The sequence below is a fragment of the Bacillus rossius genome, chromosome 12, assembly GCF_032445375.1.
Source record: "Bacillus rossius redtenbacheri isolate Brsri chromosome 12, Brsri_v3, whole genome shotgun sequence".
NCBI lineage: Eukaryota > Metazoa > Arthropoda > Insecta > Phasmatodea > Bacillidae > Bacillus > Bacillus rossius.
The window spans coordinates 4,299,541-4,314,763 of NC_086339.1; the positions used below are offsets into that span (position 1 = coordinate 4,299,541).

The window sequence follows — 15,223 nt, forward strand, 5'->3', positions numbered from 1 at the left end:
TAAACATATTTGAATTAATGAGTGCAAATAAAAGTAAATTTACCAATTAAATTGTAGCTTTCATTTCACTCCTTCTTTGTATCCATACAAAATAGTGATAATTCAATAAAAATGCTTCAATTTTATTTATAAAAGTATCCAATCATTTCATCAATGTTTTGTTATGACGTTGTCACGTTAAACTATCGTGCGTAAACCGACTTTACAGACAACCAATTTTTTTTGTATTTGTAAATTTGTAAATATACACGATAACAGCTGTATCACTACAAAAATAGTGTTGTTCGCACTAATACTGGGTTCGGAATTTTTACCCGGTCATCTATGCTTTGTGTTGCCCTGGTCATATAATAGTTGAAGTTATTTATGATAGCTTCCTGGTATTAACTACGTACGTCAATAAGTATAATAAAACAAAATAAAGTCCAATTATTGAATATTCGATTTTTTCCCCCGTGTTTTAAAAATGTTTATGCTTAAATGAAAAACAAACCAAAATATATAATTATGTACGTAGCAATTTTAGTAAGAAATACTCAGTTTTATCTAAAAAAAAAAAAAAAAGTATTTCATATGTGCAAAAATAACGTTATCAATATGTTGTACAAAGTAACACTATCTTTCTTGTAGTATTACAAGGATTCCAACGGAATATCTTGAAAAAGTACAAAACCTTTTTTTCTTCTGTGTAGTGTTTGGGAAGGAGACAAGAAAAAATTAAGAGCCCGATCATGTTCCCGTCCCAAGGTTTTTTTTTTTGTGATGCTAACGGGAGAGTTGCGTAACTGTCACGTGACATCGTTTTGGCAGTCGCCGCTACACGGAGGCCACCGTGTGAATACTGTACGCATGTTAATGGACAGACAATAAAAGACAGGACAACAATACTAAATAAAACCCCATCAGATAAAAAAAAAACGAAGAAAATAAGACAGAGACTACGAAAATTAACAACACCCTACAAGTCAATTACCCTTATATTTAAGTTTATTGATTATTTAAAAAAAAATTGTCTTAGTTTTCAAAGATATCGGACAAGTCATGTTATAAAAAATACTGTAATAAAATTTCAACAAATCAAACACGCAAACCGACAAATACTTCACCGGATTTTCCATTTTCCGAAGCCACATCTGGTACTGCACGAAGTGTACCAATGAGAAACCCTCGGCCAAAGTAGTAGCGAATCACGGGCAAGATCAGGTGAGACTACTCACAACTAAGCGGCCAATGGACGGCGGTTTTTATTCAGCACGTGGAGGGCTGTGCGGTATAGGGAACCACACATAACTTAGAACAGTCATAACTTAGAAACCTCGGAAAAATCCACGTAACTTAGCACTGTCATGAGTTAGAACAATCATAACTTAGAAACACACAACGCAGAACGACACTACTTAAACGCGTCGTCATGTAGAAGGTCATAACTTAGAACTATTCCAAATTAGAAACACGAAACTTAGAACTGTCATAACTTAGAAACACGCAACGCAGAACCCCACAACATAGAAACATCGTAACGTAGAAAGTCATAACTTAGAACTATCACAATTTAGAAACACACAACTTAGAAACATGTAACTTAGAACTATAATAACTTAGAAACACACAACTTAGAACAGGCATAACTTAGAAGATACTATCTTGTGCGTTTCTAAGTTATGTGTTTCTAAGATGTGTGTTTCTGACAACACCCTTGCGGTCTATGCTGGAGGAGGTCACTGAACCAGCAAATTTTTTAAGTCCCTACCCATACACAGTGCCAAGATATCAGGCAATTATTCTGCGAGGCTGGATTCACTCGACACTTGTTCAACTACCGGCAGCCGATGTAACTCTTGGTCTGGTCTAAAAGGTGCAGCATGAACGAACTTGCCTCAGGTACACTGAGCCGCCGGACGAATGCCACAGCGGTCTCAGGCGCCAGGAAGTCCCACATCCCAGCGGTCACCAGCTGGGGGAAGCCTTCATTTCACAGACGAGAGAGCCAAACGCCCGATCGTGCATCTTCGGTTTTTTTTTTTTGTTCATTGTAAATAAATATGGCGGTGTTGATAAAAATAAAGACCATAAACAAGGCAACGGTATTTATTTGTACGCCGCATTATTTTTCGTTTGCCGTGTGTCCGTGAATGTTTATTTTGGACAACTCGTGATAACTAATGGTCATTTAGGTTAGGTTAACTACATTATAAATACTTTAAAACATCGTGGACGGTTGATTTGGTTAGGATAGCTACATTAAAGATTCTGTGAAATCATGTAAACGGTTTCCTAGCGCTGGATAGCTACACATTAAAAAGTTATTTTCTAAGCAACCATAAAATGATTTTACAGTATTTTTAATGTAGCTATACTTAACCTAATATAAACAACCATCCACAATGTTTTAAAGTATTTATAATGTAGCTAACCTATCCTAATCGACCGCAAAATTTAATGCCACACCGGTTTATACAATGAGATAGAACGGCATATGACATATGAGTAAGCTACATCCCAAATAAATACACCTGTTGTGGTACGGAAAAAAAAAAGCGAGCATGAACTTGGGGGAACTTCGGGTGTGGCTCTCTCGTCTGTGAAATGAAGGCTTCCCGGGCATATCTCGGGGGGGAGGCGGAAAAGCGGCGCTACAGCGCTGATAGCGGCTAGTGACGCATCGCTGGATGGAGCTGGGGCCAGCGTTCTGCTCGGGGGGAGTGTTAGCAGGCGTCATTTCTCTCCCCCCCCCCCCCCTTCCTCCACTACTGTGCTGTCGAGCCTTTGTAACTACTACGCCCTCATCAACACAACTCCACCGTCGCATGTGGGATAATGAGCTACGCCGTCTTGCAACACGTGGCATCCCCGTGTATGTGTATGTGTGTCGGCGAGGCGGGATGATAAGCGCGACGCTCGCTGGTGCTTCTAGCGCGGTGTCTCCTCTGGACTGGCGCGCAGTCTTCTCGTCGTGCACAGGATAACTGTGAGATCTGAGCGGTGACCGTAACATTATATGGCCGAGAAATGAAGATAAAGGTGTAATGCAAGTCCCTCAAGTGCTTTCAAGAATCTGTACTGGTTGTTTTTACGCCTAAAAATTACTCTGAAAACATGCGTTTTCAGCCTTTTTTTTTAACTATTCTAAAAATACAGTTTAAAAACTTAATCCGAAATCAAAAGTACTTTTCCGCCCTCAGCGAACTCTTAAATGCTTTTCGTATGCAGACCCCACTCGGATATCTCGAGTAGTTTTGAAATCGTGTTGTTTTTCCTGAAGATCTGCGCACCGCGTGTGTGCCCGGGTGGGCGGGGGCCTTAAGACATTGCGGACCAACACCCTCCCTCACCACAGGATCGCAATGACTGTCATGATGTGGAGGACAAGGGGAGGGGGGGTGTCCTTAGAGGCACGGCCATCTTGCCTTCAATGACGACAGCCACCACCAGGGGGGTTGTCCAGAGCAGTTTCCAGCAACGAGGCACGAGCGACGCTGGACGGAGACGCAATTTCAGCGCGCAGCGGCGTGTCAGGGCGGGAGGAGATGATTGCGAGGGAACGTGACGTCACGACCCGCCCGCCATCTTGATGACCGTTGATTAAGCTCGTCTCGCACAGACGCCCGGGGCTGTCGGTTCGGCAGGCGCGAGACCGCCAACATTTTGGAACGAAATTTCGAACCTGATGCACCATCTTCCCTGAAATACCGGGGGGAAAAAATTACCTAGAATCTAAGAATAAAAAAAATATTGAGTCATGGGGACTGTCAACAGAAGTGAAAACTTAAAACTTTGTTTTTAAATGTGTAATATGACATCATTTTTATGTTAAATGTACGTAAGAAAATGATTTTGGTATTATATCAGTACGATGTCAGCATGATATCATTTATCCTTACATCATTTTTTTAGTCACAACAGATGTCAGTGGTATGTAAAAATTACGCAAAAAATTAATTACCTAGCAATGACTTACCAGTGATGTCAGACCTAGGTCATGTATTCACGTGGTCAAATCAACTTCACTTACTGCTACTACAGCATGTCGGTGATGCGAACTCACAAGAGTTTAACCCATCAAAAAAAAAAAAAAAGTCCAACACGCACATGATGCAGTCGAGTATACATATACAATGTATTAGTGTATATATGCGTATACATGTACGTCGCCAGTCTGGCGCAACACGTCACGAGCATGTCGGTGACGCGAACCCATAAGTAGAGACCTGTAAAATTCGCGATTTCAAATCCCTACAGGATAGACCCCATGATCCTCTACGCACTCGTGCAAATTACATCTGCTGATTGGTTAGCGACTCGTAACACCTGTTGACTGGAATGATCGTGATTCGCCAATTCTTCTGTTTAAGATTTTTCATTGGCCCAGAGTCCTTCAGATAAACTGTGGCCCAATCACCGAAGCAAAATAATGTCAAAAGTATTTGGATTCTATTCTATCGCGAAATGAATCCGCGAATTTTACAGGTCTCTACCCATACGTTTTGCCCCTACCGAAAATCGCTCAACGCTGCTAAATAAGTTTTCACCTAAAAAAAAACCCTGACGCACGTGGCGAAGGTCACGACGAAATTAAGCTTCCCACGTCGTGAAGCGTGTGGTACGAGGGAAATGATATAATAACGTACCCCGTAATTAGAATCCGTGCTGTCGCAAATTGACCATTTTGGAAACTCTGGCTCCAGGAGTTGATGACGCCGACTCGGAAATACCCAGCTCGCCGAGTGTAAAAGGTAATCACAAGCTCCCGCAGGAGTAAGGCTGGGTTCACAATTAAAAAAAATTAAGCGAGTGCATAGCAAGCCGTGCACACGATCTGTGCACACGACCTGTGCGAACTGCGAAATCGGTTCACAATTGAATTCTCACTGTTAATTTCAGCCAATGAAATCTCGCGAACTATGCGACATCTGTTAGCAGTGTTAGTAAATAAACATATTAACTTTCAAAATAACGATGATACTATCATCATCTCGACATTTCCTTACCACAATATGGTTAATAAATATAAACATATTTCTAGTCCCGCCAAAAAAAAAGCACCCTGCTCTTCTCTCATTGGCTGTTGTGCCATGTGTACGCGACCGAAATAAAATATATTCATTTCACTCCTATGCGCACGACCTCGCTCCAATGCACACGACCAACTTTCTGCTGTTGTGAATCGTTAGGTTAGGAAACACGACCTACTGTTACTGTTACTGTTATTTTTTCAATTGTGAATCCAGCATAAGTAGGGACCGGAAAAATTCGCGGGTTCAATGACCTGTAGGATGAACTCCATAGTTCTACCTACACTCGGTCAAATGCCACCCACTCATTGGCTGCTGACTTGTGAGACGTCCCAACGTAGCAGCCTGTGATTCGATACAGCTTTGGTTTGGTGTTTCTCGTTGGCCCAGAGTCATCCAGGTGAGTTGTGAGCCAATGGCGGAGGCAGCACTGAGGTATAACTATCTGTATTTGTGCCTGTCGCGAAATGAACTCGCGAATTATTCCGGTCTCTGGGCATAAGTGTTGCCTCGTCACGTGGACGGTAGCGTCGGGAGAGATGATCTGATGTCGTGACTCGTGAAGCGAGGGGTGTCCATTACTCGGCAGATGAACATCAGGATAAGCGGCGCAAAGGAAGAGAGCTCCGGTCTTCTCCCGGGAACATCCCTAATTGGTGTTAATTACTCTCGGAGCTGAAGACAGTCGCGGCTCGCACGGTCTGGGACTCCGCACCAACATTCACGGGCAGCCTTCTTTTCACAGACAGACAGAGCCAAAAACCCGATCGTGAATCTTCGGTTGTTTTTTTGTTCATTGAAAATAAATATTGCGGTGTTGATAAAAGGATACCAATGGTCAATTAGGTTAGGTTAGCTACGTTATAAATACTTTAAAACATTGTGGACGGTTGATTTGGTTTAGGATAGCTACATTAAAGATACGGGAAAAAAAGCTTGAACTTCGTGGAACTTCGGGTTTTTTTGGCTCTCTCGTCTGTGGAAAGAAGGCTTCCCGACCAACAATGCCGACGGCGCATGCGTCATGAGCCGTCACCCGCCAGTGAGCGGGCGTGGCCGGGCGGCAGGCGTCACCCTTAATTTCCCAAAATTGAGCTCAATTTGGAAATATGACTTCCCGTTCCTGTTGACGCGCGTTGCGCCGGCCAGCGGCAGTAGCGCTTCTGAGACCTGGGTGCTGATGTCTCTGCTCCCCTCGACTCTGCACCGTGGCTCTCTCTCTCCTTCTCACGCATTGTACACGCACACGTACATACTCTCTCTCTCACACACGGGAAGCTTTCTTTTCACAGTTGAGAAGGCCCAAACCCGAAGTTCCCCGAATTTCATGCTTCTTTTTCCGTATCTTCAATGTAGCTATCCTAACCAAATCAACCGTCCACAATGTTTTAAAGTATTTATAATGTAGCTAACCTAACCTAATTGCCCATTAGTATCCTTTTATCAACACCGCCATATTTATTTACAACGAACAAAAAAAAAAAACCTCCGAAGATGTACGATCGGGCGTTTGGCTCTCTCTCGTCTGTGAAAAGAAGGCTTCCCCTCACACACTCTCTCATACACAGAAGAACAAAAGATTCCTGTGGAAACCAGTTGCCAAGAAACAGTTTGTAATACTACGGGAAAGATATTGTAACTTTGTACCACACGTTTTTTTTTTTCGAGATAACACTAAGTACGTATTTCCTTCGAAAAATTGGTTAATAATTCTATATTTAAATTGATTTTACATTCGAGCATATTATTTATTCAAACCAAGGAATAAGACAGTTGAATATCCAAAAATTTTAATTTTTGTTTTGTTTTATTGCGATTATTAATGTGCGCAGTTAACGGTTTATAACTATTCGAGGTACTGGGAAAACCCAAATGTCCGGGTAAATGTCCGAAACCAGTGTTACTGGGCTACCAAACAAGGGCGGGTCCGGAATGGGGATCAGGGAAGGGCAAAATTAAATTTTCCTGATACAATTTCAGTACATTTAGAACTGAAAATATTAGCACATTTTATTTGCAGTTGAAACACATCTTGTTATCTATAGCACTGCAGTAAAATAACGTAACTATGGTAAGGAATCAGGAGTGTTATGAACTGTTTTTGGCTTGACGCAGAGTTACTGGGCATTCTGTGTGACGCCGGGCGCGAGGTGTTACCCGGAGGTGTTACCTGGAGGTGTTACCTGGAGGTGTTACCCAGAGGTATTGCCTGGAGGTGTTACCCGGAGGTGTTACCTGGAGGTATTGCCTGGAGGTATTGCCTAGAGGTGCTGCCCGGAGGTGTTGCCTGGAGGTTTTACCCGGAGGTGTTACCCGGAGGTATTGCCTGGAGGTGCTGCCTGGAGGTATTGCCTGGAGGTGTGGCCTAGAGGTGTTACCCGGAGGTGCTGCCCGGAGGTGTTGCCTGGAGGTTTTACCCGGAGGTGTTACCCGGAGGTGTTACCCGGAGGTATTGCCTGGAGGTGCTGCCTGGAGGTGTTACCCGGAGGTATTGCCTGAAGGTGCTGCCTGGAGGTGTTACCCGGAGGTATTGCCTGGAGGTGCTGCCTGGAGGTGTTACCCGGAGGTATTGCCTGGAGGTGTTTCCTGGAGGTGTTACCCAGAGGTATTGCTTGGAGGTATTGCCTGGAGGTGTTACCTGGAGGTGTTACCCAGAGGTATTGCTTGGAGGTGTTGCCTGGAGGTGTTACCCAGTGGTATTGCTTGGAGGTGTTGCCTGGAGGTGTTATCTGGAGGTGTTACGCCTCGTGTGCCGCAGGCGGCGACTGCGCGCGGCGGCCGGACGAGCCCCCACAGCCGGGGGAGGAGGAAGACGACGACCCCGTGTCCCGCGCCGTCGGCGAGTTCGGCCGCTGGCAGCTGCGCCTCACCTTCCTGCTGTCGCTGTTCAACGTGCCGTGCACCTTCCACATCTTCGCGCTCACCTTCCAGTCGCTGTCGGGCGACTTCTGGTGCGCGCGGCCCGCGGCGCTGCGCCACCTGGCGGTCGCCGCCTGGCGCAACCTCAGCGAGCCGGCGCAGCTGGTGATGCCCCTTCTGCTCTCTCTTTACATCTGCATGCCTCCCGCTAGCTCTGTCTCTACGGGTTCAGACCTAGGAGGTGTAGGTGGTGATGCCCCTTCTGCTCTCTCTTTACATCTGCATGCCTCCAGCTAGCTCTGTCTCTACGGGTTCAGACCTAGGAGGTGTAGGTGGTGATGCCCCTTCTGCTCTCTCTTTACATCTGCATGCCTCCCGCTAGCTCTGTCTCTACGGGTTCAGACCTAGGAGGTGTAGGTGGTGATGCCCCTTCTGCTCTCTCTTTACATCTGCATGCCTCCCGCTAGCTCTATCTCTACGGGTTCAGACCTAGGCGGTGTAGGTGGTGATGCCACTTCTTCTCTCTCTTTACATCTGCATGCCTCCCGCTAGCTCTGTCTCTACGGGTTCAGACCTAGGAGGTGTAGGTGGTGATGCCCCTTCTGCTCTCTCCTTACATCTGCATGCCTCCCGCTAGCTCTGTCTCTACGGGTTCAGACCTAGAAGGTGTTTTTGTGGTGATGCCCCTTCTGCTCTCTCTCGCCTCCCGCTAGCTCTATCTCTACGGGTTCAGACCTAGGAGGTGTTTTTGTGGTGATGCCCCTTTTGCTCTCTCTTTACATCTGCATGCCTCCCGCTAGCTCTGTCTCTACGGGTTCAGACCTAGAAGGTGTTTTTGTGGTGATGCCCCTTCTGCTCTCTCTCGCCTCCCGCTAGCTCTATCTCTACGGGTTCAGACCTAGGAGGTGTAGGTGGTGATGCCCCTTCTGCTCTCTCTTTACATCTGCATGCCTCCAGCTAGCTCTGTCTCTACGGGTTCAGAGTTAGGAGGTGTTTTTGTGGTGATGCCCCTTCTGCTCTCTCTTTACATCTGCATGCCTCCCGCTAGCTCTGTCTCTACGGGTTCAGACCTAGGAGGTGTAGGTGGTGATGCCCCTTCTGCTCTCTCTTTACATCTGCATGCCTCCCGCTAGCTCTGTCTCTACGGGTTCAGACCTAGGAGGTGTAGGTGGTGATGCCCCTTCTGCTCTCTCTTTACATCTGCATGCCTCCCGCTAGCTCTATCTCTACGGGTTCAGACCTAGGTGGTGTAGGTGGTGATGCCACTTCTTCTCTCTCTTTACATCTGCATGCCTCCCGCTAGCTCTGTCTCTACGGGTTCAGACCTAGGAGGTGTAGGTGGTGATGCCCCTTCTGCTCTCTCCTTACATCTGCATGCCTCCCGCTAGCTCTGTCTCTACGGGTTCAGACCTAGAAGGTGTTTTTGTGGTGATGCCCCTTCTGCTCTCTCTCGCCTCCCGCTAGCTCTATCTCTACGGGTTCAGACCTAGGAGGTGTTTTTGTGGTGATGCCCCTTTTGCTCTCTCTTTACATCTGCATGCCTCCCGCTAGCTCTGTCTCTACGGGTTCAGACCTAGAAGGTGTTTTTGTGGTGATGCCCCTTCTGCTCTCTCTCGCCTCCCGCTAGCTCTATCTCTACGGGTTCAGACCTAGGAGGTGTAGGTGGTGATGCCCCTTCTGCTCTCTCTTTACATCTGCATGCCTCCAGCTAGCTCTGTCTCTACGGGTTCAGACCTAGGAGGTGTAGGTGGTGATGCCCCTTCTGCTCTCTCTTTACATCTGCATGCCTCCCGCTAGCTCTGTCTGTACGGGTTCAGACCTAGGAGGTGTAGGTGGTGATGCCCCTTCTGCTCTCTCTTTACATCTGCATGCCTCCCGCTAGCTCTATCTCTACGGGTTCAGACCTAGGCGGTGTAGGTGGTGATGCCACTTCTTCTCTCTCTTTACATCTGCATGCCTCCCGCTAGCTCTGTCTCTACGGGTTCAGACCTAGGAGGTGTAGGTGGTGATGCCCCTTCTGCTCTCTCCTTACATCTGCATGCCTCCCGCTAGCTCTGTCTCTACGGGTTCAGACCTAGAAGGTGTTTTTGTGGTGATGCCCCTTCTGCTCTCTCTCGCCTCCCGCTAGCTCTATCTCTACGGGTCCAGACCTAGGAGGTGTTTTTGTGGTGATGCCCCTTTTGCTCTCTCTTTACATCTGCATGCCTCCCGCTAGCTCTGTCTCTACGGGTTCAGACCTAGAAGGTGTTTTTGTGGTGATGCCCCTTCTGCTCTCTCTCGCCTCCCGCTAGCTCTATCTCTACGGGTTCAGACCTAGGAGGTGTAGTGGGTGATGCCCCTTCTGCTCTCTCTTTACATCTGCATGCCTCCCGCTAGCTCTGTCTCTACGGGTTCAGACCTAGGAGGTGTAGGTGGTGATGCCCCTTCTGCTCTCTCTTTACATCTGCATGCCTCCCGCTAGCTCTGTATATACAGGCTGTCCATAAAGTCTCTCCCTCATTGCAAACATTAAGAACATGGAAACTACAAATGCTAGCAAACTGCGGTTTGGACGAACCTTTTGTGTAACTCATAAATAGAGACCTGCAAAATTCGCGGATTCATTTCGTGATATGCTACATTTCAAATAATTATACCTTAGCGCTGCTTCTACCACTGGTTCACTGTTAATCTGGAGTAATGAGGGCCAATTAGAGACCCTCACTCATAGAAGTGTCGAATCACAGACACTCGGTCGAGACGACTCACAAGTCAGCAGCCAATGAACAGGTGGCATTTGCCCGAGTGTGTAGAGTGTAGTAGAGTCTATCCTGGAGGTCATTGAATCCGCGAATTTTGCAGGTCACTACTCATAAAGTTTATTTGGCAGACTAGACTAGACAACTTCTACGTGTTCACCGTTGGTGGCCCGCAGAACAATCAAGGCGATATTCGATTTCTTTCCACGTTTTCTTCAACATTTCGTTTGAAACTCTTTATCTAGCCCATTTTATTCTCTATACCTAGCTCCATCTCAACTTATCTCTCTGTCTCTCTATATCTCACTAGATATATATATATATATCTCTGTCTCTATTTTATATTTAATCAAATTGTGTCATGCGTGCGCACTTGTACAACAACAAAAACAGACGAAGTGCCGCTATATAACATGAAATAAACACTTTTTTTTTTAAAACGATTCGTGCTCCAACTATTGAAAAATTTAAAGTTTAAAAATACCTGAGGAAAACCGTTATAATAAACACTTCTCCTTTCTCAATACCTGCGGTGCGATGGGGTTCTGGGTTCGAGTCCCGGACGAGGCGTGGGTGTAGATTTGATTTTTTAATTTTTTTTCACTATTTCGACAGAATAAATAAAACTGTCAATCTGTAAGAAATAATAATTAAATAATTGGGGGATGGTTGGCTGTCCGCTGAAGAAAAAATTACGAGCAAGCCAAACATTAAAAAAAAAAGGGCTTAGAAGCACAATGGATTGGGCACATATTTGTGAAGCTTTAGGGCCGTGGTTCAAATCTCATCTTTGGAAAAACGATTTTTAACTCTTTTAAAAAAATATAAATATAATAATAACAATTTTAAAGCAGTTCAGTAAGGTTATTGTTTGTATTTACGGACTGATTTCAGTCGTTTCAGCAAAAAAAAAAAAAAAAAATATATATATATATATAAACATATTATTAGTGTTGTGTGTTTTAAAATGTGTCAGAAATATTTTAATAATACCATAGAAGTAGAACTTCTAACGTGTGCGGAAGATTAAAGTATTAACTTTTAACGAATTTTAACAAGAAGTGGAGTATTTTAATAAAAATTTCTTGTCGATAGTCATGTCAATTGCAGGGGTTTTTAGGATTTTTTAATGACTTCTTCGCCTTTATACGAGCCGTTTTTAATTGTTTAATATTTCCTGTTCTTTAGTGCTGCTAATTGTTATCTGCGTTTGATGGTGGCAAGCAACGTTTACAATTTAGGCAGCGAATTCTAGCGGAGGAAGCAGAAAATATGTATTTTTTAAAATCTAATTAAATAATAGAAATAAATTTCAATTAATTAAAATCAATAAATATCAATAATTATCAATATATTAAATGGTTATTCTAATTTATTAATTTTAATTACTTCTTCAGTAATGAAGTAATAATTTTAATGCAAATAAATTATACATACGGGAATATTAACTCATATAAATACGCTAAAATATTTTGTAAACACAATTCATATTAGTAATATTCACAATAAATAAATTATTTTAATGATATCGAACAGTATTAAATATCAATCACTAAAGTAGATGATTTAAAAGCGCGTGTATTATTTTTATTTGCACGTAGCCTTTTTTTTCCATCTGACAATTTTTGCTGCATGCTGTGCGCGACACGTAAAAAAAAATAAAAATCATCCTCATTATTTTCTTTTCAAAACACGTCTAAAGAAGTACGAATACTCAAACTTTGCATAGCATGTACGTATCTGCAAATTGGACAGTGTTAAAGGAGGTGAGTTTATCGGCAAACCATCGCTGACACGGGTTCGCCCCAGGAAGCTACTTCACGTCAGAAGCACCCGGCAACTCCGCTACTGGGAAAGCGCGCTCATTAAAAAATGCGGCAGTTCCCCGAGTACCCCCCCCCCCCCCCCCCTCCGTTTTCTCCGCGTGACCGGGCGGTGACGTCATCTCGCCACGCCCCCCTGGGGGCTCCACGCTCCAATTGCAGGCGCGCGCGACCGCCAGACCCGAAACACCGGATCAAGGCCGTTGGGCGCGCGCATCCCAGATGGAGATAGCGGCTGGCCTTATTCGCGGGACGAACTGCAGACCGCCTGAAGCGGCAGAGCGCGCTGGCCATAGAGCAAGGAGGGGGGTAGAAGCGCGGCTGGTCATAGAGCAAGGAGTGGGTAGAAGCGCGGCTGGCCATAGAGCAAGGAGGGGGGTAGAAGCGCGGCTGGTCATAGAGCAAGGAGTGGGTAGAAGCGCGGCTGGCCATAGAGCCAGAAAGGGGGTAGAAGCGCGGCTGGCCATAGAGCAAGGAGGGGGATAGGAGCGCGGCTGGCCATAGAGCAAGGTTAAGGCTGGCCTTTTTTAAAACTAATTGTTCGTGATTAAATTTTAAACAAATTATTTAAATTAAATTTGCAAAAAAACTGTAAATAATATTTGAAAATTAAAAAAAAGTATTGCCATTTTTCTTCAATTTTTTCTTATGACGTTATCACGTGTAATTATCGTCCGTAAACCGACTTTACAGACAAACCCCCCCCCCCCCCCCCCCCATTTTTTTCTTTCACGAAGCTGTACAGAGGTCAAAAGTAAATCTACCATTGCAAGGTTTAAGTTTCTTCGTGTATTCATTTCCACTCCAGGCTGGACTAAACTTCCCTGTACACAATCAATACTTTCAAGAGTTCTCGTTGGTTAAGTTCTTGATGGGTTACGCGTGATTGGCTAACCACGTATCCTTGCTTGTAACTGACTCGAGGTCGTCAACAGCACTGCAGCACATTCATCAACGTGAAGCAGATACACAGATGCTTCAATTGTACCCCACCACCCAATGAACTCGCGATGAAATCGTGACTCTAAAAACTAGCATTTGGTTTTCGATGACTTCTACTACAGTACTGGACAAAAAAAAATTTAAGTCAGTCATGGGTAGAGACCTGTAAAATTGGCGGATTCATTTCGCGATAGGATAGAGTCCAAGTACTTTTGACATTCTTTTGCTTCAGTGAATGGGCCACAGTTTATCTGAAGGACTCTGGGCCAATGAAAAAATCTTTTAACAGAAGAATTAACGAATCGCGATCATTCCAGTCAACAGGTGTTACGAGTCGGTAAGCAATCGGCAGATGTAATTTGCAACGAGTGCGTAGAGGATGATGGAGTCTATCCTTTAGGGATTTGAAATCGCGAATTTTACAGGTCTCTAGTCATGGGGCCTGTTGGACCATGTCCTCCACAGAGACGGGACAGGGATACGGAGGGCGCGGGACCTTTGAATATATACACTGTATAGAAGTCGCGAGTGGATAGGATTTACTCTACGTTTTTCAGAAGCGTATGATGAGCAGCTTGGGAACTTCACCGCTGCAGTGCGCTGCCGTGACGCCCTGTATCGTCTTAGTTGTTATTTACACGTTAGAGCGCAGCGCTGTCGCCCGCTGTCATTCCCCGCACCCCCCACCTATCATTCACTGCAGCTCAAGTTCGTTCAACTGGAGGGGGAAGGGGTGTTTGAAGAGTTCGACACTTGTCCGCTAGGGACCACCACAAGTCGATGCCCTAGAGATGGTGGCGATTGCAGCGGTGAATTAACCAACTACCTCAAAACCGTATTAGAAATTTTGACCTGGGCTGACGACTTCTATACAGTATATATATTCAAAGGCGGGACTGAGGGGTTTCCTCGGGGTGCTGCAGGACGGACAGGCCGGCTGCCGGCTGTGGGACCTGGACTACAGCGCGGCGGGTCTCGGCAACTTCAGCGCTGCCAACCGCACGCGAGCCTGCACGTCCTGGGAGTACGACCACTCCAGTGTCGGCAGCACAATCATCAGCGAGGTGAGGCGCTCCGCACACCTCATCTCCACAGTTCACTTTAGCGAGCCAATCACTGATTTCACAGTGGTTTCCCACTTAATTGCCAGTGATTTTCACCAATTTATAAGTAGGGACCGGAAAAAAAATTCGCTGTTTCAACGGCCTTTCAGGATAGTCTACGCATTCCCCTGCACACTCGGGCAAGTAACGCAAGTTCATTGGCTGCCGACTTGTGAGTCGTCCCAGCTGGTTTGACTGTGATTCGATCCTTCTTTGGTTGAGGGTTTACAATTGGTTGAGATTCGTCCAGATTAACAGTAAGCCAATAGCGAAATCATCTGCGATAAGCTAAAATTCAAATACAATATACCTTGTAGATGATTTTGCTATTGGCTTACTGTTAATCTGGACGAATCTCAACCAATTATATAAACCCTCAACCAAAGAAGGATCGAATCACAGTCAAACCAGCTGGGACGACTTACAAGTCGGCAGCGAATGAACTTGCGTTTACTTGCCCGAGTATACAGGGGTATGCGTAGACTATCCTGAAGGCCGTCGAAACCGCGAATTTTTTTTTTCCGGTCCCTAGTGATTATCACTAATTTGCCAGTGGTTTTTCGCTTATTTGACAGTGAATTTCGCAACCTTCAAAAAACAAAACTCGTCACGAAGTCACCAATTCACCTGCCAGTGACAACGAGTTATCAGAATCTTCACTAACCACCATCTCACCAGTTTAAATCACAGGTTCTGACGTAGTGCACCGGTGACGTCACAAACCGAGTCTCGTCTCGTCTCGTCTC

At 45.2% G+C, this 15,223-nt stretch overlaps 1 protein-coding gene across 2 annotated transcripts in view; it reads left to right on the forward strand.

Annotated features, from left to right (window-relative positions):
* Positions 1–15,223, forward strand: part of LOC134537391 (organic cation transporter protein-like) — a 152,620-nt gene that overhangs the window by 114,935 nt on the left and 22,462 nt on the right. For both annotated transcript variants that reach the window (XM_063377761.1, XM_063377762.1), the window contains exons 2-3: positions 7,771–8,036; positions 14,298–14,438. In XM_063377761.1, coding sequence (XP_063233831.1) covers positions 7,771–8,036; positions 14,298–14,438 — 407 coding nt within the window. The remainder of the gene's footprint in view (positions 1–7,770; positions 8,037–14,297; positions 14,439–15,223) is intronic.